General features: G+C 43.3%; 1 protein-coding gene across 1 annotated transcript in view; it reads left to right on the forward strand.

The window, feature by feature from the left end:
- LOC120915828 (galactoside alpha-(1,2)-fucosyltransferase 2-like) overlaps window positions 1-22,784 on the forward strand; it is a 44,118-nt gene extending 21,334 nt beyond the window's left edge. Inside the window, exons 3-4 of the mRNA XM_040326630.1 lie at window positions 2,010-2,146; window positions 21,235-22,784. Coding sequence (XP_040182564.1) covers window positions 2,010-2,146; window positions 21,235-22,170 — 1,073 coding nt within the window. The 3' untranslated portion in view covers window positions 22,171-22,784. The remainder of the gene's footprint in view (window positions 1-2,009; window positions 2,147-21,234) is intronic.
- The last annotated feature ends 1,287 nt before the right edge of the window (window positions 22,785-24,071 follow it).

Genomic DNA, 24,071 nt, shown 5'->3' on the forward strand with positions numbered 1-24,071 from the left:
GAAGAGACTTGTCTGGGATAAAGAACACAAGGAATGGACATTAGACCAGTGGAAATCTGTGCTTTGGTCTGATGAGTCCAAACTTGAGATCTTTGGTTCCAACCCCCGTGTCTTTGTCCGACGCAGAAAAGGTGAACGGATGGACTCTACATGCCTGGTTCCCACCGTGAAGCATGGAGGAGGAGGTGTGATGGTGTGGGGGTGCTTTGCTGGTGACACTGTTGGGGATTTATTCAAAATTGAAGGCATACTGAACCAGCATGGCTACCACAGCATCTTGCAGCGGCATGCTATTCCATCCGGTTTGCGTTTAGTTGGACCATCATTTATTTTTCAACAGGACAATGACCCCAAACACACCTCCAGGCTGTGTAAGGGCTATTTGACCAAGAAGGAGAGTGATGGGGTGCTGCGCCAGGTGACTACCTCTTGAAGCTCATCAAGAGAATGCCAAGAGTGTGCAAAGCAGTAATCAAAGCAAAAGGTGGCTACTTTGAAGAACCTAGAATATGAAATATAGTTTCAGTTGTTTCACACTTTTTTGTTATGTATAATTCCACATGTGTTAATTCATAGTTTTGATGCCTTCAGTGTGAATCTACAATTTTCATAGTCATGAAAATAAAGAACACTCTTTGAATGAGAAGGTGTGTCCAAACTTTTGGTCTGTACTGTATATTTTTTTTTAAACCCCTCCCAGGCCGGATGATTTCTGGAACTTTGCAAGACGTCTTCTGGACTCCTGAATTTCCACTTGTGTTGCAGAGGTGCATGTAAGACACCAGATCGATTCCTCCTTTTTTTTTATTAGGTGTATATGACGCTATATGGGCTGGGAGGATCACAGAACCAGCTCCCAGATGTTTTTGAAGGCTCTACCCATGGATCTTTTACATGAACACTGATGGTGATTTATGACTTGCAGTCCCTTGATAAGTATGACTCTACCATGCACATGCTTTGTACTCTTTTTTTTTTTTTTTTACAGTTGTTGGCTATTACAACTGATGTCGCTACCATGCCACCCCACTCCACTCATATCTCGACTTCCTTCCGAGGTCCGGATATGACTTCTGGAGTTAGAGGCGTTTTCGCCTCTTACAATACTATGGTCTCTGTTTAAGGTTTGTTGCTGCCTGACCCAATGTTTATCCAGCGCATTATAGTTATGCTGGTATCGTTATTTACTGTTAATTTGGTTTTACTTTTTTTATTTATGTTATCTATTTTTCAGTTATCAAGGCATTTCAGTCAAAACAGGCCTTGTAATGGGCATGACAATGTGTGCTTTCAATGGTGTCTCCTGTTTGGCATTTCCCTTGTGTCGGAGAGTTTTGGTGCTGCACTGACATTTCGGCTATACTGCTCAGGTGAGCTTACTTGGGTCTCACGTCATAAATGATGATTACATTCATCACGCACAATGTGTGGGGCTTTAACTCTCCCCACAAGCGGAAAAAAGCCTTTACCACCTATAAAACTAGGGGCTAAAATAGTTATGCTACAGGAGACCCACTTTGCTTTGAATAAACAACCTACTTTTTTCATAGGTCATACAAGCAGGCTTTCTATACTCAGTACCAATCTAAATGTAGAGGTGTGGCTATATTTTTGCATAACACATTCCCCCTAGAAGTACAGCAGGTCTATAAGGACCCTGGTAGCAGATTCCTTATTATCAAGGGGTTGATATTAGGATGTGAATTAACGATCGCAAATGCATATGCACCTAATATGGTTCAGGCTTCCTTCTTTGCCAATTTCTTTACAATTCTTGAAAAATATTCATCGACGCACATGTATGTCGGAGGTGATTTTAATCTGGTTGCCCATCCCCATTTAGATAGAAGCACCGCTTCCCACAATTCCATAGCTTTTTCTAAATCCATGTCTAAAACACTTCGGTCCTTTCAACTAACGGATGCATGGCAATTGCGATTTGATATGCCGAGAAACCCCTAGAGCTAAGGGTCTCATTTCGACTCTTTATAAAACTTCTTTGGCTTCAGGTTTTTCGGATGATCCTCTTTTACAGACTAAAGTGGGAAACTGTAACCTACACTTCACACCGGATGATTGGGATGCCATGCTGGCAAACCTTCGGAGGTCCACCAAATCACTAGTGGTTAGAGAAACGGCGTATAAGGTAATGACCAGATGGTATTAAACTCCATCCAGACTCCAGGTGATGTTCCCGGGAGCATCTGGATTATGCTTTAGGGGCTGTCAGGTGCGGGGCACAATCAGACATATATTTTGGGATTGTGGGTTCCTCGCCCCTGTTTGGAAAAAGGTGACTGCTGTCACCTCTGCGATATCTGGGACCTCTTTGGAACTCACGATCACAATGTGTTTAATTGGATCGATGATCCCTGGGATCCTTCGCAGGTAAGAATGTCTTATACATACTATCTGTATAGCTACTCTCTGGGCCATTGCTCTTCACTGGAAGTCCCCAGTTATACCCCTAACCTCTATTTATGATAGAATTGATATGGTGATCATTATGGAGAGGATATTATATACTCTACCGGATAGGATACATCTATTTGATAGTAGATGGGAACCTTGGAAGACACATAAGCACATTTTGTTGGAATGAAGCTAAAGTCTATATGAGATTGTTATGCCATGACAAACAAGGCCGTATGTATTTCTTATTTGGGTCTTTTTCTGTATGCTTTGGAATTGTTTTTTTGTTTTTGTTTTGTCTCATTTATTTTTACATTATGCTTTGGATGTCTTTTCTCATGATGTACACTTTTACATGATTATCTGATGTCTTTCTATGTGATTTCTATTTTTTGTTTTGCCTTTTTAATACTACAATAAAAACGTTTGTAATCAAAAAAATAAAAAAATAAAATGAAGGGGCTGTGATGGGAAGGATCTGAGTCATCACACAAAGATGTGATTCTGATCTCTGCTGGAAGAACATTTTACTCCATGCATTTTAATTCAATACCCCTGATATACAGGTTGGTACAAATAGTTTTAAGTGTTACTAAACTTGGGACCATGCATTCACTACTGTACATCTGGTCTCCCACAGTACACTGAACATGGAAATGCAATTGTTTTGGTAAATATAAACTGCTAAATACCTTTTCTCATCAGCAGTTAGAGCAATCCAGTGACTTCTATCAGTGTCTGGCTGAGCACTGGTTAAAGCTTATAGAAGGAGTTTTCATTCTCCCCTAATTGTCCTATGAGGCTGCAGGGAGCCTGACCTTCTGTCTGGACAGTGCTGATTGGCCCTGTGCTGATCACATGCCTTCTCCCAAGAAAAAAAAACTCTCTAGCGATACACACCAAACTGGGCATGTGCAGCTTGCCCCAAGTCTCTGTTATGTTCAGATGGTTTGGGGATTGTGGAAGAAAGGGAGGATCAGAAAAGACAAGATCAAACAGCCTTAGGTTCCACAGTGAGTATAACAAGCATACTTTACTGCCTATACAGACTGATTTTTCTGTGTAGGAATTAGTAACACTTTAATGTCAATGTTTGCTGATGATACAGCCCATCTCCCGGAGGTGGGGAAGGGGACCAAATGTGACACCGGAGGAAGGAAATATATAAGCGGAAGTTCCACTTTTGGGTGGAACTCCGCTTTAACCACTTCCCGACCCCCGCATGTACATATACGTCCACAATATGGCACGTACAGGCACATGGGCGTACACGTACGTCCTCGCCTATTAGCGGGTGGGGGGTCCGATCGGGACCCCCCCCGCTACATGCGGAGGTCGGGTCCGCTCGGGGAGCGATCCGGGACCACGGCGCGGCTATTTGTTTATAGCCGCTCCGTCGCGATCGCTCCCCGGAGCTGAAGAACGAGGAGAGCCGTGTGTAAACACGGCTTCCCCGTCCTTCACTATGGCGGCGCATCGATCGCGTCATTCCCTTTATAGGGAAGACACGATCGATGACGTCATTCCTACAGCCACACCCCCAAACAGTTGTAAACACATACTAGGTGCACCCTAACTCCTACAGCGCCACCTGTGGTTAACTCCCAAACTGCAACTGTCATTTTCACAATAAAGAATGCAATTTAAATGCATTTTTTGCTGTGAAAATGACAATGGTCCCAAAAATGTGTCAAAATTGTCCGAAGTGTCCGCCATAATGTCGCAGTCACGAAAAAAATTGCTGATCGCCGCCATTAGTAGTAAAAAAAAAATAAAAAATAAAAATGCAATAAAACTATCCCCTATTTTGTAAACACTATAAATTTTGCGCAAACCAATCGATAAACGCTTATTGCGATTTTTTTTACTAAAAATAGGTAGAAGAATACGTATCGGCCTAAACTGAGGAAAAAAAATGTTTTTATATATGTTTTTGGGGGATATTTATTACAGCAAAAAGTAAAAAATATTGAAAAATTTTCAAAATTGTCGCTCTATTTTTGTTTATAGCGCAAAAACTAAAAACCGCAGATGTGATCAAATACCACCAAAAGAAAGCTCTATTTGTGGGGAAAAAAGGACGCCAATTTTGTTTGGGAGCCACGTCGCACGACCGCGCAATTGTCTGTTAAAGCGACGCAGTCCCGAACTGTAAAAACACCTTGGGTCTTTAGGCTGCATATTGGTCCGGGGCTTAAGTGGTTAATGAATTTAAAAAAAAAACAATATCTACACCACTTTTTTGGAAAATGTGAAAGATGATGTTATGCCGAGTAAAAAGATGCCTAGCATGTCACGCTTTAAAATTGCCTGCGCTGGTTGAATAGCGACTAACTACAGGACTTAAAAATCTTCATAGGCAACGCTTTAAATGCATTTACAGGTTACCAGTTTAGAGTTGCAGAGGAGGTCCAGTACTAGAATTATTGCTTTCGCTCTAAGGCCGCATACACACGATCGGTTAAACCGATGAGAATGGTCTGATGGACCATTTTCATTGGTCCAAACCGATCGTGTGTGGGCGCCATCGGTTATTTAACCATTGGTTAAAAAAAAGCCAACTTGTTTTAAATTTAACCAATGGATTCCTAACCGATGTGAAAGAAATGATCGTTAGTAGGCACAACCATCGGTTGCTCAGACTAAATTAGGGGATGGGAGCGCTTGTTCTGGTAAAACTAGCGTTCGTTATGGAGATGGCACATATTACATTTTTAAAATTAGTGCCTCGTTTATTGCAGCGCATTTTTTTCTTTGTTCTATAGCTAGAATAAAGACGTTGTTTTGCTGAAGGTATTTAGACAGAGTTATCCCATACTGACTGATTTTCTTTTTGGCTTGTGATCTCATGAATAATCCTTTTTTTTTTTTAAAAAAAGCCAGATCTCCAAAAAAAAATGTTGTACTCCACATCTTTTTTTTTTTTTTTTTATCAAGTTATCACCACATTCCCCCCCCCCCTCAAGGAGGTTGTGTCCTTTGTTAATTACACATTGTATTTCTGTAATGTTTGATAACTATTCACCAGAAAAACACAATAGACAAGTGTAACGGAACCCCAAATGGGACAGGGGTTAAATCCGTTCACGATATTCCATTCCACTCACGACAGCTTATCGACACTCCACAATCAGGCAAACGAACACGACCCATAAGAATTCCCCCCAGACACGAGACACACAGCTCTGTGCTTCTGGTTTCAAATGTAATGACTACTTTAATGGTACACTTAGCTTGCTTATATGCAGTACACAGGTTACAGAAATCACAGGAACAATCAAACTGTCCCCACCCACACATCACACCTTGGGGGGGGGGGGGGGCTTCAATCACATTCTTTGAGCTAATTACTAAACATTCTAGACATGTCTGCGCCGGCCTATAATTATCATGATCTAATCACTGCACATTCCTTCATTAACAGAACTCAAACAAAACACCATCACACAATGATCTCTTCTCAATCCACATCTTACATAGACTTTCTGTCTCCGACAAACAGGTAGTCGCACCTGATCATCAATGGGCTATTAACAGTGTTATCACACAATGGAAAGGTCTTAGGAGCAGACCTGAATTAACACCTCTACAGCCTTACACAATGGTTAATGATTTGTCTAGGAGTAGATGCAATTAACACCTTTCACCTTTCAAAAGAATGTGTCCCCACATTGAATAGCCAACAACTTGTGATATCTCAAGACATCCTGCAAACATGAATTATTATTAATGTCCCATCTCATGTAATACATGAATTATGATTAGCCACCCTATGCCCAAAAGGGGCACAGGGTGAACTTAGACCCAAGAGTTCTTAGGGCCGCTGGCACAGGAGTATCCCCCATCCCTCAAAAGTCTCTGGGTGTCACGGGTCATCCTGTTACATCTCTCCCCTTTCGGTGGGAGACTGACACAGGAGGAGACCCCAGACGGGTTTTCTCCGAAGTCAGTCAGTAGATCCAGTCCTCCAATGCTGGTATACATACAGTACCCCAAATGAATTGCTCCAAACAGAGCATTACTAACCCTGCCAACCTCTGTCTCTCTCAGAGAACCTGCCTGCCGCTGGGGAGAGGCCTGGACTGGCCCTTCTCCCTGGAGTCCTTTCAGCCGCTGGAGAGAAGACAGGGTGACTGGGCTCAGTCCCTCATGTTGTTGGGGATCTGGGCCAACTGGCCCCCATCCTTGGGGTATACCAGTGGAGACTGTAGTCACATCCACTGGTGGTAGAAAATCCCCTGATGCTTGCAAAGCAAAGCCGACATCCTCCTGTCTCGGTGACGCACCATTTTCTAGGGTTGTGTCAGTGGAGACCACAGTCCCATCCACTGCCCCAGGAACTCCCTCTTCTGTTAGTTGAGAGCAGAGGCTTGTGGCACTCTGCTCTGTTGCCAGCTCTTCCGCTGGGTTGCTTTGAGTGGAGACCACAGTCCCATCCCCCGATGTCAGCTCAAGCTGCAGTTGTGTGCAGCAGCCAGTAGCATCCTGCCCTGCTGCCAGTGATTCAGCTGGGGGTAAAAGCTTTACCACCACAGCTTGTTGCTTGAGAGAGGGGCCAACTGCCCCGGCTCCCTGGAACTCCACTTTCATGGTGACTGGTCTCTGTACCTCTCCCCTCTCTTCAGTTGGTGCTGCTGTGACTTCTGCTGCTGCAGCACATCTTTGCTGTAGCCAAGTGGCATCCACAGCCGCTATAACCCAGTCTATGATCTCCGGTGGAGGATTAGGTCCATACTGTGCCAGTCCACGTCTAACAGCCCAGTCAAAAAACTCAAAAAACTCAAACAAAACACCATCACACAATGATCTCTTCTCAATCCACATCTTACACAGACTTTCTGTCTCCGACAAACAGGTTACATAGTTAGTCAGGTTGAAAAAAGACACAAGTCCATCCAGTTCAACCACAAAAAATAAAAAAAACAAAATAAAAAACACAGTACAATCCTATACACCCAACTCCATACCCACAGTTGATCCAGAGGAAGGCAAAAAAAAACAGCAGAGCATGATCCAATTTGCTACAGCAGGGGAAAAAATTCCTTCCTGATCCCCCGAGAGGCAATCGGATTTACCCTGGATCAACTTTACCTACAAATCTTAGTACTCAGTTATATTCTGTACATTTAGGAAATAATCCAGGCCTTTCTTAAAGCAATCTACTGAGCTGGCCAGAACCACCTCTGGAGGGAGTCTGTTCCACATTTTCACAGCTCTTACTGTGAAAAAACCTTTCCGTATTTGGAGGTGAAATCTCTTTTCCTCCAGACGTAAAGAGTGCCCCCTTGTCCTCAGTGTTGACCGTAAAGTGAATAACTCAACACCAAGTTCACTGTATGGACCTCTTATATATTTGTACATGTTGATCATATCCCCCCTTATTCTCCTCTTCTCAAGAGTGAATAAATGTAGTTCTTCTAATCTTTCCTCATAGCTGAGCTCCTCCATTCCTCTTATCAGTTTGGTTGCCTTTCTCTGCACTTTCTCCAGTTCTCCAATATCCTTTTTGAGAACTGGTGTCCAAAACTGAACTGCATATTCCAGATGAGGTCTTACTAATGATTTGTACAGGTGGCAAAATTATATCTCTGTCTCTGAGAAAGAAAGGACTTTGCTCGCTTTGGAAACCGCAGCTTGGCATTGCATGCCATTATTGAGCTTATGATCAACTAAAACCCCCAGATCCTTCTCCACTACAGATCCCCCCAGTTGTACTCCCCCTAGTATGTATGATGCATGCATATTCTTAGCCCCCAAGTGCATAACTTTACATTTATCTACATTAAACCTCATCTGCCACTTAGTCGCCCAATTAGACAAAGCATTGAGGTCGGCTTGTAAATTGGAGACATCCTGCAAGGACGTTATTCCACTGCATAGCTTGGTGTCATCTGCAAAGACAGAAATGTTACTTTTGATCTCAGACCCAATATCATTTATAAATATATTGAAAAGTAAGGGTCCCAGCACTGAACCTTGGGGTACACCACTGATAACCTTGGACCATTCAGAGTAAGAATCATTAACCACGACTCTCTGAATTCTGTCTTTCAGCCAGTTTTCTATCCATTTACAAACTGATATATCCAATCCTGTAGACCTTACCTTACACATGAGCCGTGTGTGCGGAACTGTATCAAACACTTTTGCAAAATCCAAATATATCACGTCCACAGCCACGCCTCTGTCCAGGGTTTTACTTACCTCTTCATAAAAGGAAATCAGGTTTGTCTGACAACTTCTGTCTTTCATGAATCCATGCTGTCTGCTGCTTAAATAGTTTTTTCCAGCAAGAACTCATCCATGTGGTCTTTTATTAAACGTTCCAGTATCTTCTCAACTATAGAAGTTAAACTAACAGGTCTATAGTTACTTGGTAAAGACTTTGTTCCCTTTTTAAATATGGGCACCACATTGGCCCTGCGCCAATCCAGTGGTACTATTCCTGTCTTTAATGAGTCCCTAAATATTAGATACAGTGGCTTTGAAATGACAGAGCTCAACTCACCTAGGATCCGTGGATGGATGCCATCAGGTCCAGGTGCTTTATCCACCTTTATTCTGTCTAAATATTTCTGGACCATATCACTTTTGAGCCATTGTGGATTTGGGGCTGTGTCACTCCCACCCCCATTTTGGACATGAGCTCCCCCATGCTCCATTGTATACACAGAGCTGAAGAAAGCATTTAATAAATTTGCCTTCTCTTTGTCCCCAGTCACCCACTCTAGATTATTTTGTAAGGGGCCTACATGCTCAGACTTCACCTTTTTACTATTAATATATTTAAAGAATTTTTGGGGGTTTGTCCTACTATCTTTTGCAATCTGTCGTTCGTTTTGAATTTTTGCATCCTTGATTTCCTTTTTACATATCCTGTTATATTCTTTGTAACATTTAAACAACACTAGTGTTCCTTCATTTTTATATTTTTTAAAAGCTACTTTCTTATTGTTTATAGCTTTTATAACTTTGACCGTGAGCCACATAGGTTTTATTTTTAGCCTTTTAAACTTATTGCCCATGGGAACATACTTGCAGTGAGGTTCCACCCAGTCTTTTTGAAGAATTCCCATTTCTGTTCTGTGTTCATCTGTGCCAATAGTCCCTCCCAGTCCAAGTCCTGGAGAGCAGCCCTCATCCTTGGAAAATTTGCTCTCTTAAAATTTAGTGTTTTAATATTTCCTGTATGTATTTCTTGCTTATAGTTAACATTAAATGAAATCATGTTATGATCACTGCTACCCAGGTGTTCCTTTATCTGAACATTAGTAATAAGCTCTGCATGGTGTGAGATTATCAGGTCCAACAGAGCATCATTCCTAGTTGGGGCCTTAATAAACTGCACCATAAAATTGTCCTGCAATAGGTTTTTAAATGTTTGTCCTTTAACTGTCCCAGAAATGCCATTAATCCAGTCAATTTCTGGGTAGTTAAAATCCCCCATTATCACCGTCCCAGCCCTTGCAGCCCTTTCCATCTGTGCAAGGAGCTGAGTCTCCACCTCCTCATTAACATTGGGTGGTTGGGTGATAGTCGCACCTGATCATCAATGGGCTATTAACAGTGTTATCACACAATGGAAAGGTCTTAGGAGCAGAATATCTCATGTAATACATGAATTATGATTAGCCACCCTATGCCCAAAAGGGGCACAGGGTGAACTTAGACCCAAGAGTTCTTAGGGTCGCTGGCACAGGAGTATCCCCCATCCCTCAAAAGTCTCTGGGTGTCACGGGTCATCCTGTTACAACAAGTATTTAACTTAAATTAAAAATTCAACATGAAGGGCAACAATTGACCAATCAGCCAAATATATGCAGACTTTGGAGCCCAAAGCCACATTCCACCATGATAAACAACAAAATCAATAACATGAGGAGTCCCTCTAATTTGGGCCACAATGTGCTCCCCAAATCCCAGAAATCAGAAGCAGCAGCAGATGTCATACATGACCCCAAGCTGTGGTACTACAACAACCTAATTTTTCTGGCAGATCAGCTTGAAGCCAGGGAATCACTTTCTGGTCTTCCTTGCAGCCTTCCTTCCACGGCTCCCTTCCATCGGTGTATCCCTTTTGAGGATCAGGCCCAGTGTGTCAACATGTGCTATCTGCCATCACAGAATATCTAGGTCTGTGCTTTGTGGGTGTAACCCCTTCTTCCCTACTCAAGTAGGTGAGAGGAAGGGTTTGCTCCCCCAAAACACATCCATTGATCCCCCATGATGGCAGATAGCACATGTTGCCATTTGGCATGGGATCAGGATACAAGTCCTCATTTTGCCGCTCAAAATGTGTGCATCTCCAAATTTTGTCTTGTTCCGGGGTGACATCACCCCATTACATGTGTTTCTAATAAGGTTGAACTTTGTAAGTTCCATTGTTTGTAGATATTTGCTTGTTTGAAAAAAGCCTGGTTTTAGGCCGCAAAAAATAAAAAAAATATTTTTTTACCAGAAATTTTAAAAAACGCACAAGTTGTGCACAGAGTAAAACCCCAACCAAAATAACCATTTGTGTGGCTTCTTCTTTCTATGCTCCAAATCAGTTTGGACATTTAAAAAGCGAGTGATTACTGTGAAAATTGTGGTTATTTACTAAAACAGAGAAACACATTTGGCACTACAAGTGCACTAGTAGGAGAACCAGGGAGACAGATAAAATAAACCCAAGCAAGAATGACAAAACTGGAATTTCAAAGATCAATTTTTTTTTAAAGAAATATTCTCTGGCATAGCAATGGCCCCCCTACCCGTGAAGTAATCCACATAGCTGTCACGTGCATCTCGAGCAGTTTGGGGGGCCAAGCCAGTACGGCCAGTGTCCAGGCCAATAAGGTTACTCGATGAGTGTCTGGGCCTTAGGCCCAATGGTGGTTATGTATGTGTCCGAGTGCCTGCGCAAAAAATTGTGCAGAATGCAACAGGCAAAAATAATTGTGTTCAATTTATATTCTGCCATATGAATGGCTGTCTGGAACAGGCGGAACCGGCTGGCCATTATCCCGAAGGCATTCTCGACAACCCTCCGGGCTCTGGCCAGCCGGTAATTAAAAACCCTCCTCTCCGGGGTGAGGGTTTTCTGGGGAAACGGCCTCATCAGGTGTGGTCCCAGCCTGAAAGCTTCATCCACGACAAACCCGAAAGGGAGTCCCTCCTCATTGTCTTCATCCTGTGGCAGTGCAAGGCCACCAGTCTGGAGACATTGGGCAAACTCTGTCTGCGCGAACACTCCACCGTCGGACATCCGGCCGCTCTTCCCCACGTCCATGTAAAGAAAATCATACTGTGCCGACACCACCGCCATCAACACAATACTATTAAAACCTTTCTAATTGTAATAGTATGACCCCGAACGGGGTGGCGGCACTATGCAGACGTGTTTCCCGTCTATTGCCCCTCCACAGTTCGGGAAGTCCCATCGCTGGGAAAATTGTGAAGCCACAGTCTGCCATTCCTGTGGCGTGGAAGAAAAATGTGGAGTCAAACAAAAAAAATTTGTACTTTGGCACATAAACATTGCAATCACATTACAAAAGACATCATTGTCCAACATCAGTATAACATTTCTTATTGGAGTGAGTATTTCAGGCCAAAAATAAAAAGCCCACTTTATCAGACTCCTCACCCCTCTAATGGACCATTAAACATTTTAAGGGTGGGGGGGGTGTTCTAGCTGAGTTTGGGCCAAGAAAAAAAATCCCTCTAGCACTCAGCCTAAATTGAATGAGAAAAAAAAATTGGGACACATTAGGGGGGCAGAACTACAATGGAGCAGACAAAAAACAAGTTTGAAACAGACTAGGCTAGGTGTGCTTGGGCCTAGGATAGCATGCTGGACAGGTTAGTGAAGGGAAATATGCATGTAGGCCAAAAAAGGAGCAATGAAAGCTTACAACATGCATGGGGACAAAGGGGACATTCACAGCATATTCCAATCATGGAAATTAGGGAATGATGCAAGAAATACAAGACATTAGCATACATTAAAGACAGATTGTGATGTGAAAGGAGAAAACTTACCTTAATATACTCCTTCTGCTTCACTTGTATGATGGCAGAACACGTCTCCGGTATGATGAGCTCCAGCGCCTGGGGGGAGATGCCTGTCGAGAACTTGAGGTCCTGCAGGCTTCTCCCAGTCGCCAGGTACCTCAACGTGGCAATGAGCCTCTGCTCGGCCGTGATGGCTTGGAGCATCACAGTGTCCTGCCCAGGGCAGCCATCAGGAAATATGGGGCCCCTTACACAGCTTCAGGCATGGGCCCCCTGGAGCAGAGAACCGGGGGGGGGGTGCCGCCTGAAATTGAGAAGCGGAGGGGGGGGGGGGCTGGTGCGAATTGAGAAGCCCTGGGGACCTCAGATTTTTTTTTTTTTATAGAAATAAATTAGAAAAAAGGGGGGTTGCCATCCGGGACCTCTGGGCCCTTTAATAAAAAAAGAAATATATATAAAAAAATAAAATAAACATTTATAAAAAAAAAAAAGGGGGTTGCCATCCAGGGCCCTGGGGACCTCTGGGCCCTTTAATAATAAAAAAAATAAAATAAACATTTATTAAAAAAAAAAAAGGGTTTTTTCCACATGGGGCCCTGGGGACCTCTGAGCCCTTTAATATATATATATATATATATATATATATATATATATATATATATATATATATATATGTATATATATATAAAGAAAAAAAAGAAATAAAATATATATATTTTTTTCTTTATAAAAAAACAGGGGGGTTGCCATCCGGGGGCCCTGGGGACCTCTGGGCCCTATAATAATATATATAAATAAAATAAAAAGATATATAAAAAAAATACTTATTTTTTTATAAAACAAAGGGGGGTTGTCATCCTGGGCCCTGGGGATCTCTGGGCCCCCCGTACCCCTAAAAAAATGGCCCTTTAATAAAAAATAAAAGAAAAATATATATTAGAATTTTTTTTTTATATAAAAAAAAGGGGGGTTGCCATCCAGGTCCCTGGGGGCCTTCAGGCCCCTGGGGACCTCTGGACCTCTAAAAAAAAAATAAAAAAATTGGCCCTTTAATAAAAAATAAAATAAAAATATATTTAAAAAAATATATATATATTTTTTATAAAAAAATAATAAAAAAAGGGGGAGTTTCCATATGGGGCCCTGTGGGCCTCCGGGCCCCTGGGGACCTCCGGACCCCTAAAAAAAAAAATCTAAAAAAAAAAAAAAAAAAAAATTTTTTTTTTTTTTTTTAAAGGGGGTTGCCATCCGGGCCCCTGGGGACCTTCGGGCCCCTTACAGGTGTACTGCCTATACCCCCCTGATGGCGGCCCTGGTCCTCCTGCCTCGTTATATAGGGGGACAGAATATCCAAAAGACGGTGGAAAATGGGGTCCATCTTACGGAGAAAGTTCCTATAATCATCAGGGTTATTCTCCTGGATTTCCCTAAGCAGAGGCATATGAGAAAATTGGTCACGCTGGCGCAACCAATTCTTGGCCCATGAACTCCTCCTCGCTCTGTTCATGGCCAGAGATCTGGAAACAGTATGAACTGCAGAAGACAGCCCATACGCAGCACAAACTCGAGCATGAGAACGCACCTCCAACATGGCTTCAAACCGGTCGACTGGTCAGAACGCACTTAAAACAGAAAGCACCCAAGTACAGCAAGGCCTGTAAATAACGCACTGAAAAACAGAAAACGAGCGGACAGAAACACACTGCAAAACAGTTACGACCTGACTGCAAGCACTGACTGACAGATACGAACCTACAAGCACAAACTGAACCCGAGAAAACGATCTGCAAAGCACGGAGACTGAAAAGCGCGAATCGGCTCTAACCAAACTTTTACTAACACGCGATAACACGGAATCAGCAAAAGCAGACCCAATTGTATTTGACCTTCCCCTTCATAGTGCCGTCATACGTGATTTACGTGTCCGTGTTCTGAAACAATCGTTTTTTTAACCGATGGTGTGTAGGCGTGACGGACCATCAGTCAGCTTCATCGGTTAACCGATGAAAACGGTCCATCGGTCCGTACTCATCGGATGGACCGATCGTGTGTACAGAGCATAACGTTCGCAGTGATACCTCATATGTGTAGTGCGAATACATATGCATGTGCGATTTACGTATGTGTCCGTTTCTGCGCACAAGCACGGAGGGATAGGGGGGCTTTAAAAAAAATCTTATTTATTTTACCTTTTTGTTTTTTATATTTACACTATCCCTTTAAAAAAAAAATGGTATCACTTTTTTCCTATTACAAGTAATGTAAACATCCCTTTTTAACCACTTCCATACCAGGCACTTACGCACCTTCCCACCCAAGCCAATTTTCAGCTTTCAGCACTGTCGCACTTTGAATGGCAATTGCGCGGTCATGCTACACTGTACCCAAACAAAATTGGCGTCCTTTTTTTCCCACAAATAGAGCTTTCTTTTGGTGGTGTTTGATCACCTCTGCGATTTTTTTTTTGCGCAACAACTAAAAAAAGACTGAAAATTTGGGGAAAAAAAACAGTTTTTATTTTTTTCTGTAATTTTTTTGTAAATAAGTACGTTTTGTCTTTCAATTATGGGCACTGATATGGCGGCACTGATGGGCACAGATGAGATGGCACTGATGGACATCGATGAGGTAGTACTGACGGGCACAGATGAGGTGGCACTGATTGGCGGCACTGGTATGCGGCACTGATGGGCACTCATAGGTGGCACTGATGGGCACACATAGGCGGCCCTGATGGGCACACATAGGCGGCACTGATGGGCACTTATGGGCGGCACTGATGGGCACTGATGGGCGGCACTGATGGGCACTCATTGGCGGCACTGATGGGCACTCATGGGCGGCACTGGGCACTCATAGGCGGCACAGATGGGCACTCATGGGCGGCACTTATGGGTGGCACAGATGGGCACTGTGGGGTGGCACAGATGGGCACTGTGGGGTGGCACTGATGGACACTGTGGGGCGGCACTGATGGACACTGTGGGGCGGCACTGATGGACACTGTGGGGCGGCACTGATTTACTTATGTTGCCAGTCAGTGCCCATTTGTGGGCACTGATTGGCATCTTTTTTTTTCAGACTTTTTTTTTTTTTAAGACTTTTTTTGCCCCCTTTTTTTTTCTTCCCTGGTGGGCTTCCCTGGTGGTCCATGTGGCGAGAACCCCCCCTGTCAGGAGAGCCGCCGATCGGCTCTCCTCTACTCGCGTCTGTCAGACGCGAGTGAGGAAGAGCCATCAACGGCTCTTCCTGTTTACATCGTGATCAGCCGTGGTTGGACATGGCTGATCACGTGGTAAAGATTCTCCGTGAGAGACTCTTTACCGAGATCGGTGTTGCGGGGTGTCAGACTGACACCCTGCAACAACGATCGCCGCGATGCGCGCCCCCGGGGGCGCGCAGCGGCTCAGAATCCTGAGGACGTCATATGACGTCCAGTCAGGATTCTACAACCACTTTGCCGCCGTCAATATGTCATAAAACACTGAAGCAAACACGATAAACACGAAAAGTGCACAAGAACATAAAAGAAGGAACACCCTAAAGGGAGACATTTGTATGGGGGGAGGGAGAGGAGGAGGAGGGGGGAAGGAGAGGGGGGAAGGAGAGGGGGGAAGCACAGCTTCCCTCCCTCACCTTTGTCCCCCATCCCTTTTTTTTTTCCTCTCTTTGTACTTGTTTTGTTTGTATTTTTAAATGTTATGTATTTTGTCCCCGGTGGAGGTTGGGTATACATGTAAGTGATGTAAAGAAATATACAGAAAATTAAAAAAAAAATAAAGAATTATGAAAAAAAAAATTGATCCTAAATCTCTCCTTTACCTTTGTAGCGCCCTTCTCCTGATGACCAGGCGCTATGTTAAAATTTAGTGGGTGTCTGAGCAGACAATTAGCTCAGACTTTGTTAATTAAGGCTAAATCAGCCTCTGTTCCGGCTTTGGCTGTTCTTGGAGGGACTTCCCTTTGTTTGCCTATGTTTGGCATTGCCACTATAGGCCAATGTTGGAACTCAAGCAGGTCAAGGTGTATTGGGTGTCTTTCTCCGGGAGCAGCCCAGTGGGTGTGGTCTCCCTGCTGGGCATGCTGGGGAAGGATACTTAAGTGGCCTTTCCCGTCTCGTGGCCCTCCTGGCGCGAGGGATGTGCTGCATGATTTTTGGTCTCGGGCCATGTTGGCCCGAGGATGCGTTCCTACCAGGTAGGCCCAGTTGTCCTGACTGGGGCCTACACTTTGAAGGTGATCCTGTGCTGTCTGTCCTGCGGGAGGAAGCCGCTCAATGGAGGAAACCAGGGGTGGACCTGTCCTGAAAAGGACCGAGCGGAAGGCTGGTACTTTGGGAGAGGCCTGGTAACTTTATTGGAGGATGCACCGTAGTCTACGAAACCTTACAGTGTGCCGGGTTGGCTTAAAGGCTCTAAGACTGTAAGGCTGGATATCCGTGTACCAAATCCTGTGGCAGAGGATTCCGTACTGTTCATTTTTGCTTGCAACCAGTCTGTGGCAGAGACTGTTACTGATCATTGTTTGTGCTTCATTCCGGTTGCTAGGCCAGGTGAGAGGGGCCTATCCGGGTGAGCGATCTGAACTATGCACCTGAACCTTCCCCTGTTCCTCCATTCTTCTACTTTCTTGCAAGTTATGAGAAAAATAAAACCGCTTAAAACAGCTAAAGGTTTTACAACGTGTGTGGACATTGGAGTTCTTTACAGACTTTCTTCCCCTAGACAACGAATGTTGAGGTTACGTGCAAGGCCCAAATCTAATATTGCAGCTAAAATAAAAAATAATAACAATAAAAAAAATTATTGTTTGCTTACTTGGAGTGGAAGTGACTTCATGATGTCACTCCGGGCCTCCAAGGCCATAGAGGCGATCAAAGAGAATGTACTCTGATTGCCTCTGGGATTAGCGAACCACACTGTCAGATGTCAGATTGTTCCTCGGGCTAGCCGGTGGAAAAGCCAGAGAAACACCGTCAAGCTGCGTCACCCAACCCCCACTTCAGGATTTTGAAAGCCGCTCAGAATGTTTTCATGAGAAAGCCAGCCGCTGGCTGTAAAAAAAACAATACTGGGGTTATGGCTGATATCTTTACCCATAATCCCGGTAAACCCCTTCAAAGCCCCAACGTATATACACGTATTTCAGTCTTGAAGTTATATATTATTGTGCGCCTTACTATTGTTGGGCTCTGCATAGCCGATGTTAAAGCCATCTTCCTGGTTTTGCTTTGTATGTTACAAAAACAAAAAACTTAAACACCATTTAAATAATAAAAAAAAAGGTCCTCTATAGGAAATGTGAAAAGTATAGAAGAAAACAGCAAACATGTTATACTTACCTACCTTGTGCAGTGGTTTTACACAGAGCAGCCCGGATCCTCCTCTTCTTGGGTCCCTGGCTGGAGCTCCTGGACCCTCCCTCTTGTTGAGTGCCCCCACAGAAAGCAGCTTGCTATGGGGGCACCCGAGCGGAGCTGCAGCTCTGTGTATCCATTCAGACAGGGAGTTGTGGTTTGGCCCCACTTCTCTCTCCTGATTGGCTGAATTTAAATGACAGCAGTGGGAGCCAATGACGCCGCTGCTGTGTCTCAGCCAATCAGAAGGAAGAGTCCTGGAATGCCCGAGGCACGCGTGGACGTTGCTGGATCTAGATGGGGCTCTGGTAAGTATCAGGGGGGCTGGGTAGGGTCTGCTGAACACAGAAGGCTTTTTATCTTAAAGCGGGGGTTCACCCCAAAAAAAAAATTTTAACATGACAATCAGCCGAGTTGTCAGAATGACAATCGGCTGTTTTTTTTTTTTTCAGTGCAGCACATACCGTATTTTCACCGCCGCTTCCGGGTATGTAATCTGCGGGACTGGGCGTTCCTAAGTGATTAACATCCTTCCGACCGGCGCATACAGCGCATCACTAGTTGCCGAAAGAAGCCGAACGTCGGTGCGCAGGCGCCGTATAGAGCCGACTCGCAGTCCGGCTTCTTTCGGCAACTAGTGACGCGCTGTATGCGCTGGTCGGAAGGATGTCAATCACTTAGGAACGCCCAGTCCCACAGATTACATACCCGGAAGCGGCAGTGAAAATACAGTATGTGTTGCACTGAAAAAAAAAAAAAAAACAGCCGATTGTCATTCTGACAACTCGGCTGAATGTCATGTTAAAAAAAAATAATGTATTAAGATAAAAAAACATCTGACTTCACAACCCCTTTAAAAGAATAAAATACAATTAATGAAGCTGCAAGCTGCTGTCACCACTAGGATAGTCCAAATGATAAACAGTTCAAACAAAGCAATGTTATAGTAGGCAATGTCCTTGCAGAGATCTTACTGAGAGGCTGTGTGGTAGCAGTTCAGTAGTGTCCAAGGTGTAAAGAAGGCACTGCGTAAGATTAGCAGGACTAAGGTAGGTATGTGTTATTTTTGTGTAAGGTATGATATAGTTAGAGATTTGCACCAGTGACTACTGCAGACCGAGGTGTTTACTTAACTGCACGGTATAAAAAAAATCAAAAGTAAACTACATTCCAGACAGTGAATGCAGCATTTGCCGAACATTCTCCAGTATTTGGTGAATATCGCATTCGCCGCTTTCTTAAGCAGCCCCTGGTGCATTTTCTCTCACTTTATGTTTGCAACTTGAAAATAAGCATTATTATGTACCTAAATGCATAGAATAAATTAACCACTCCTGGAAACATGATCATTGTCATTTAAAACTAATGTACCTAGATAAATATCACATTCACTATTTTATAATTGCAATCCAATTTTTTAAACCAGTATAGGTGACTCACTTTTTATGCTTTTTTGTTTTTGTTTATCTCATAAACTTAATACACTCATTTACATTTTATTGAGGCTTTTACTGCTAGTCCTGTCAGATTTTTCAGCTTTGCTTTCTGCAGTTGTATACACCAGATCAATAAAACATAACCAACAGACAATTTATTTTCCATAAAAAAAATATACCTCCAATAAATGTATTTTCCATACCTCTATGCATAAATAGTAAAAACAACAAAACAAGGTTTAAAGGGTTAACTATGCTAGTTTATTCAATTTAAGTATATTTAAAAAGCAGTAAATGTGACCTTCAACAAACATTCATGGCAGAATCTCCTCCAGGTCAGCTTTAAAATTATGCATCTCGAGGCACCCCATTCTAAAATATAAAAAAAAATAAAAAAAATAGTTTAAAATAACGCAGTATAGTCTACGCACATAGGTCACCCCACTTTGGAGGTGATTTATTCTTCCAAAGCAAATACACCTTGGCACACTGGTACTGACTAGTATTTCCAATGTCCCCCTCAGTTTCTTTCCCTCACCCTGCTTATGTGACCTAAGTGCTGATGGAGAGGGGCAAACAAGGATGCTGTGCAGGCATCCAACATCCTCCTTATCAACCAATTACTTCAGCAGTTGTAAGGATATCGACAGCTGAAGGTTGTAACTGGTGCACAATGAAAACTAAAAGGCAGGCTTGATCCATTCACTGGCTTGTTACTATTTCTGGGCCATTTTTGGTCATTTTGCTAAGGTAGCCTTAAAGCGGAGGTTCACCCTAAAAACATGTATATACCATTCCATCCAGCATACTGCCGACATGTACAGTATGCTGTTTTTGTTTTTTTTTCGCTGTACATACCGCCGTATAGCTATTTCCCCCCCCCCCCCGGCTTCCGGGTAGTGGATCCCGCGGGACTGGGCGTTCCTATTCAGAGACTAAGTGATTGACATGATGATAAAAGCTTCCACCCGGCGCATAATGCACGTCACCAGTTTCCGAAAGAAGCCGAACGTCGGTGCGCCGTATAGCGCCGTATAGAGCCGACTCTGAGTTTGTCTTCTTTTGGAAAATGGTGACGTGCTTATGCGCCGGGGGGGGAAGCTTTTGTCATCACGTCAATCACTTAGTCTCTGAATAGGAACACCCACTCCCGCAGGATCCACTACCCGGAAGCCGGGGGGGAAATAGCTATATGGCGGTATGTACAGCGGAAAAAAAACCCAGCATACTGTACATGATGGAATGGTATATACATGTTTTTAGGGTGAACCTCAGCTTTAAATAAACATGAAGACACTCCAGGGTGCCTGGTCACCCTGTTTGAAAAAGGCTGCTGCAGGTGCATTATAAATAGTCTCAAGATATGTTGTAAGAGAAAATAATAATTGTAATAGAAACTTTAACTTTACTTCAATCTAAAGTACAGCAAAGTAATGGAAAAATGTATTAATAATATAGAGCAACAAAACTATAATGTACGACAGAGATGATGGGAAAAAAGGCAAAGAAGGATCAGGAAACAAAAAAAAAAACGCAAAGCAGGAAAGGGGGTGAGGAAGTAATAAATTAGGAATGGCCAGTTGTTTTTTTTTAGTCATACCCTCTAACATGCTAACATGCTAGAGAATATTAGACCAGCCTTTAGTAAAAACAGATATTTTTTTTTGTCTAAACAAGGAGATAAACTAGTTTGTGACACTTTTCTCTAGTTTATTGAAATTGGATTTTTATTCATTCAGTAGTTTTAGTGAACTTGATGTTAAGATTTTAGTGTTGGTCTCTGTAAAAATAGGTTGGTTCTAACAAGAGGTGAGGTATTTTAGCTGGTGTAAATGCATCACTTGAAATACTCTCTAAAGGGTTCTTGAGATTTTTGTCAACATTAGGTAAATCAAATGTAATTTCCCAAATTTTCCTTTTATTTACAGTACTGGAACTTAAAATAAGATGAAGCAACTGTCAGTTTGTGCAAAGATCGTGTTCTCTTTTATATTCATCATTATGTATATGTCTTATTGGTACTATTCTTTCAAGATCAGTAGTAGATCTTCAACATTGTTCTGTAATGTAAACCTTGTTAAAAATCAATTTTCAAAACTCTCCAGCAAGCCCTCAAATCGAATTTGGACTATAAAACCAGTGGGTCGACTTGGCAATCAGATTGGGCAATATGCAACTCTTTACTCCCTTGCCAAACTAAATGGACATCCAGCTTATGTCGTTCCAAGAATGCATGAAACCTTGTCCAAGTTATTTAAGATTAACTTGCCTATGATTGCCCAAGAAGTACATGATTGTATCAAATGGAGAGAGTATCCGATCAAGAACTGGATGTGTCCAGAGTACAAGAATATTTCGGGTCAGTATGTTAAACTGGTTGGAGTGCCTTGTTCATGGACCTTTCATCAACATATCTGGGAGGAGATACATCAGGAGTTTACTTTCCATGACTTTGTTAAAGAAGAAGCCAATGCCTATCTTTCTAATGTCAAAGGAGACAGGGAAAATGTCACATTTGTTGGGGTCCATGTCCGTAGAGGGGACTATGTTGGAATTATGCCCAAGAAATGGAAAGGAGTTGTAGCAGACAAGGATTATTTGCAAAAAGCCATGGATTACTTCAGAAATAAGTATGAAAACCCACTTTTTATTGTGACCAGTAATGGGATGGCTTGGTGTAAAGAGAATATTAATAACTCATTGGGAGATGTTCATTTAGCTGGAGATGGAAATGAAGCCTCTCCTACTCGAGATTTTGCACTATTAACACATTGTAACCACTCAATAATAACTATTGGGACTTTTGGGATTTGGGTTGCTTATCTTGTGGGAGGTGAAACAGTTCATCTTTCAAATTTTTTGTTACCAAATTCTCCTTACTTTAGATTTTTCAAGTATGAAACATCTTATCTCCCAGAATGGATTGGAATCCCTGCTAATCTGTCTTCACTTTTAAAGGAAAAGACATAACGTATTTACCAAAACAAAATACTGGTGTAGTCTTCATATGCACCACAGCACTATAATGTAAATATAAACCTTAATTCAGAAGAAGGGACACAACACCACCTATCGGTCCATCAATATGACTAACAAAGACCAGTAGTTGGTGGGGCCAAATGCAGACTTAATATTAGCATATTTGAATGCTACATATTTTGGATCTCCCGATATGTTCTAGTAGATAGAAAAAAGTAAATGAGCCACCTCTAATGAAAATGTACATCCTGTGATATTTATTTTTTCTTGAATTGATAGGACGATGGTACTATATCATTATTTTTGTTCAGTAGTGACAATTCGTTTTATCATACAGTATGATATGAGTATCCATCCATTTTACTGAACTTCAGTCTATTGGAAAACCAATACACTGCTTTAAATATGTTAGCCTTTGAAGTAGCTATCTAAAGCCATTGTATACTTATATACTTTTTTTGCAATGAAGATTAAATACAATCTAGGACCTTACTTCTTGATAAAATTTACAATTGTGCCGACTCTTCCATTGCATCATGTTGAATACAGGCTAAGATTTCAAAGATCAGACTAGAGCAAGCAGCTATGACATCATAGTAAAAAGGGGCCAGATCCACAAAAACCTGGCGTAACTTAAAAAATCCCATTTAAGTTACACTGCCTTAAAATTTCTACCTAAGTGCCCGATCCACAAAGCACTTATCTAGAAATTTCAGGCTGTGTAACTAAAATTCCGCCGGCGCAAGGTGTTCCTATTCAAATGGGGCGAGTCCCATTTAAATGAGGCGCGCTCCCGCGCCGGCCGTACTGCGCATGCGCGAAGTTACGTTACGCCGAGTTTTGAGGATCGCGACGGCTTAAAAAAGTTGCGTCGGGAAAAAAAAAAAAAAATGACAGCGTCGCTCGGCATGCATTCCTGAGGGAGAACTCCATGCCAATTTTCAAAGAAAAAACCGGCATGGGTTCACCCCCCAGGAGCATACCAGGCCCTTAGGTCTGGTATGGGTTGTAAGGAGACCCCCCTACGCCGAAAAATCGACGTAGGGGTCCCCCTACAATCCATACCAGACCCGTATCCAAAGCACGCTACCCGGCCGGTCAGGAAGGGAGTGGGGACGAGCGAGCGCCCCCCCCCTCCTGAGCCGTGCCAGGCCGCATGCCCTCAACATGGGGGGGTTGGGTGCTCTGGGGCAGGGGGGCGCACTGCGGGCCCCCCCACCCCAGAGCACCCTGTCCCCATGTTGATGAGGACAGGACCTCTTCCCGACAACCCTTGCCGTTGGTTGTCGGGGTCTTATCGGAATCTGGGAGTCCCCTCAAATAAGGGGGCCCCCAGATACCGGCCCCCCACCCTAAGTGAATGGATATGGGGTACATCGTACCCCTATCCATTCACCTGTAGGCAAAAAGTTAAAGTTAGTAAACACACAACACAAGGGTTTTTAAAATAATTTATTATTCTGCTCCGGATGCCCCCCCTGTCTTCTTTATTAGCTCTATTAGCAGGGGGGGCTTCTTCTTCCACTCTCCGGGGGTCTTCTCCGCTCTCCGGGGGGGGTTTCTTCTTCCGCTCTCCGGGGGGGGCTTCTCCGGACTCCAGGGGTCTTCTTCCATCTTCTCCCCTCTTCCGCTGTTGACTCGGCGAACCCCGGTTCTTCTGCAGATGTCCGGTGCCTTCTTCTTCAGCGCTGGCTGCCTGCTATCTTTGTGTGTTAGCTCAATTTCTAACAGGCAGCCGGCGCGGTCTTCTGTGATGTCAGGGTCTTCTCTTCTGTTCTTCTCCCCTCTTCCGATGTTGACTCGTCGCATCTTGTCGCTGTAATGATGGAAGCGCGCCTTGCATCCCATTTATATAGGCATCACCGTCCCATCATGCTCCGGCAGGTACCCAC

Source organism: Rana temporaria, chromosome 10, assembly GCF_905171775.1.
Source record: "Rana temporaria chromosome 10, aRanTem1.1, whole genome shotgun sequence".
NCBI lineage: Eukaryota > Metazoa > Chordata > Amphibia > Anura > Ranidae > Rana > Rana temporaria.